At 35.5% G+C, this 2,988-nt stretch overlaps 1 protein-coding gene across 1 annotated transcript; it reads left to right on the top strand.

Moving 5' to 3' along the window:
* Positions 1–1,365: 1,365 nt before the first annotated feature.
* LOC148570301 (protein FAR1-RELATED SEQUENCE 5-like) lies at positions 1,366–2,728 on the top strand. Its single transcript, XM_088506958.1, has 3 exons — positions 1,366–1,553; positions 1,638–1,820; positions 1,978–2,728. Exons 1-3 carry the CDS (start codon positions 1,366–1,368, stop codon positions 2,726–2,728), a joined length of 1,122 nt encoding a protein of 373 aa, XP_088363084.1.
* Positions 2,729–2,988: the final 260 nt, after the last annotated feature.

The following is a 2,988-nucleotide window of genomic DNA, read 5'->3' as shown; positions in this document are numbered from 1 at the left end:
GTGCGCGTAAGCGCCAGGTGCGCGCGCGCGTCCATGGGCGAGTTCAATTCTTTGGCTTTTCATGATCTTCTCCACTTTGCATGCTTTCCTCTTCACTCCTTTGATCCATTCCTAGCCTTTTCAATCTGAAATCACTAACAAACACATCAAGGCATCTAGTGGAATCAAAGGGAGATTAAAATCATCAAGTTAAAGGGCTAAAAAGCATGTTTTCACATCTAAGCACAAATAAGGGGACAATCACAAAATCATGCTAATTCATTGAATAAATGTGGGTAAAAGATGTTAAAATCTCTTAAAATCAATACAAGATAAACCCTACAAATGGGGTTTATCAAACACCAGCAGTTTTTTAACATTTTTTATTTTTTTAATTTTTTTTTTAAAATAAAAAATGTACTAGTATGTAACCATTATATGTGTATATATAAAATATTTATATTATATGTATTATTAAAATAAAAATTTGTTAATGAAAATATAATTAAAAAGATAACATAATTAGTATATTTTATTCAAAATTTATGTAGTTATCTCATTTTATACCAATAAAAAAATAAAATGAGCGTAAATCGAATTTATTTGCTTTGATTTACGTGGTTATATGGCAAAACAATACATTTATGTAATCATTTTGGATTTAGGATATTGATGTAATATTGGAAGCTATTTTTTTTTTTTTAATGTTATAAGACGTAGTGTACTGAAATTTCTTTTTCATTGGACATTTTTAAGATGTCAGATATATTTACGGACACTGAGATGGATGAGCAGTACCAGGAGGACGATGATACTAACCAACAAGAAGAGTTAATTTGTGACCAAGATATGATGGATGAACAGAATGAATCCGAACAAGATTTCAGAGATTAATTTACCGAGGGAGTGTATTTTTCTAAATCTGATCCGTCAGAAGATACCCTTGAAGCTGCTTATGCGATTGAATCCATGCAAGAAATTACAATTTTGAATTTCAGTGAAAATTGTGTGGAGAAAATTGGTAGATATCACTTTTCTACTTTGCAACTTGCATTTGATTTTTATCTGAAATACTCAAAGTCAAAGGGCTTTAGTGCAAGGAAGAGTAAGACTTTCAAGAATAGTATTGGCGAGGTTTACGAACAAAAGTTTGTATGTCATAGGCAAGGATTTAGGGAGGAGAAGTATTACACGATGGAAAAAAGAAAGAAGGAGCCTAGATTCGAAACAAGAACTAGGTGTAAAGCCCAAATGGATGTTAAATTTGTACCTGAAATTGGAAGGTGGCATATCTTTTATTTCTCTGACAAACACAACCATAATCTATTGGATACACAATTCAGTGCTATGTTGCCTGCCTACTGAAAAATATCAGAGGCAGATATTATGCAAATGATGAACATGCTAAAGTCTGGGATTAGCACTTTACATATATTTGGTCTTCTAGCTAGCCAAGCAGGCGGGTATGAATTTATTGGCTATGATTCCAGAGATATGTACAATGAGATTGCAAGGCAAAGGCATCAAGTTCCTGGTGATGCAACACGAGTGTTGAAGAAGTTGGAGGATATGCGGTTGAAGGATCCATAATTAAATTTTAAGGCATGTCATGATTCAAGAGGTTTGTTACGTAACTTGTTCTAGTTTGATGGGATTAGCCAACTAGGCTACCAACTCTTCGGGGATGTTATTACTTTTGATGCCACATACAAGAAGTTATCCATTAGTCATATTCAACGGGTTAACCACGACAACCAAACAATTGTTTTTGCTGCTGCGTTAATGTGGACGAAACTACTGATATATTTGGCTCCTACGTTAGCTCATATTTGCAATGAAGGGTAAGACCCCGACTTCAATAGTAACTGACGGGGCCATGGCGATTAGGAATGCAGTAAGAGATGTATTTTCCAAAGTCAGACATAGATTATGCACTTGGCACCTTATTTGAAATGTGACTAGCAATGTTGGAAATCCATCATTTACATCTAATTTCAGGAAAATTATGTTGGGAGACTACAAGATTCTCGTATTTAAGCAGAAGTGGGTTCATCTTATTGAAGAATTTGGCCTTGAGGATAAGCCGTGGGTGAACAACATGTATGAAGAGAAGCATATGTGGACTACTGCATATATAAGAGGTAAGCTTTTTACTGGTGTTAGAACTACCTCAAGATGTGAAGGTTTACACTCAGTTGTGGCAAGGTATGTGGGGTCACGGTATGATTTGACAAATTTTGTAGAGCATTTTCAAAGGTGTGTTACACACTTGCGTTTTAAAAAATTTAATGATGATTATGAATCTACACGTGGGGTGCCTGTCATGCAGACTTGTATAGAGCTACTAGAGAGATTTGCTGCTGAAGTATATACTCAGGAGATATTTCTATTGTTTTGGCCTTTTCTTTCTAGAGTTGGATCAACACGGGTGCTAAACATAAAGAATCACGATGATTGCTTAAAGTACATTGTGTGTAAGCATGGGAGACCCGATTTTCTGTGGACTGTTGAATTTCATCAAGAAGAAATTATCTTCATGTGTTCTTGTTTAAGAATGGAGTCATTTGGAATTCTTTGCGAATATATTGTGAAAGTTATGGTTGACAGAGACATTTGTGAGATTCTCCGGTCATTAGTGTTGGATAGATGGACAAAGAAGATGAAATCAGCACTCAATGATGCAAGTGGGTTCACCAGGAATGCTGTTGTTATTAGTCGTCAAAGTGCCTTGATGGAGTTTTCTAAATAATTGGCCGTTGTTCAGCTAAAATTCCAAAAAGATTTTAAGAGACACATGACATTATTATGGGATTGTATTCATCTTACAAGGCTGCAGAGGAAGGCAGTAAGCAACCTTAGTCAGGTGTAGCCAAAAGTAGCGATCCGTATGTGCATCAAACCAATATAAGCTCAAGACAACCATCTAAGAAGAAGCGGCAACGTTGTAGTGTTGATCAAATGGAAGGAGATAAGAAGACAACATGTCGTTGGCAAAAGGATATAGACAAC

The sequence above is a fragment of the Arachis ipaensis genome, chromosome B3 (assembly GCF_059453495.1).
Source record: "Arachis ipaensis isolate K30076 ecotype BB chromosome B3, ASM5945349v1, whole genome shotgun sequence".
NCBI classification, from domain to species: Eukaryota; Viridiplantae; Streptophyta; class Magnoliopsida; order Fabales; family Fabaceae; genus Arachis; species Arachis ipaensis.
The sequence above is the reverse complement of the archived record's forward strand: the minus strand, read 5'-3'. Positions and strand labels throughout refer to the sequence as shown.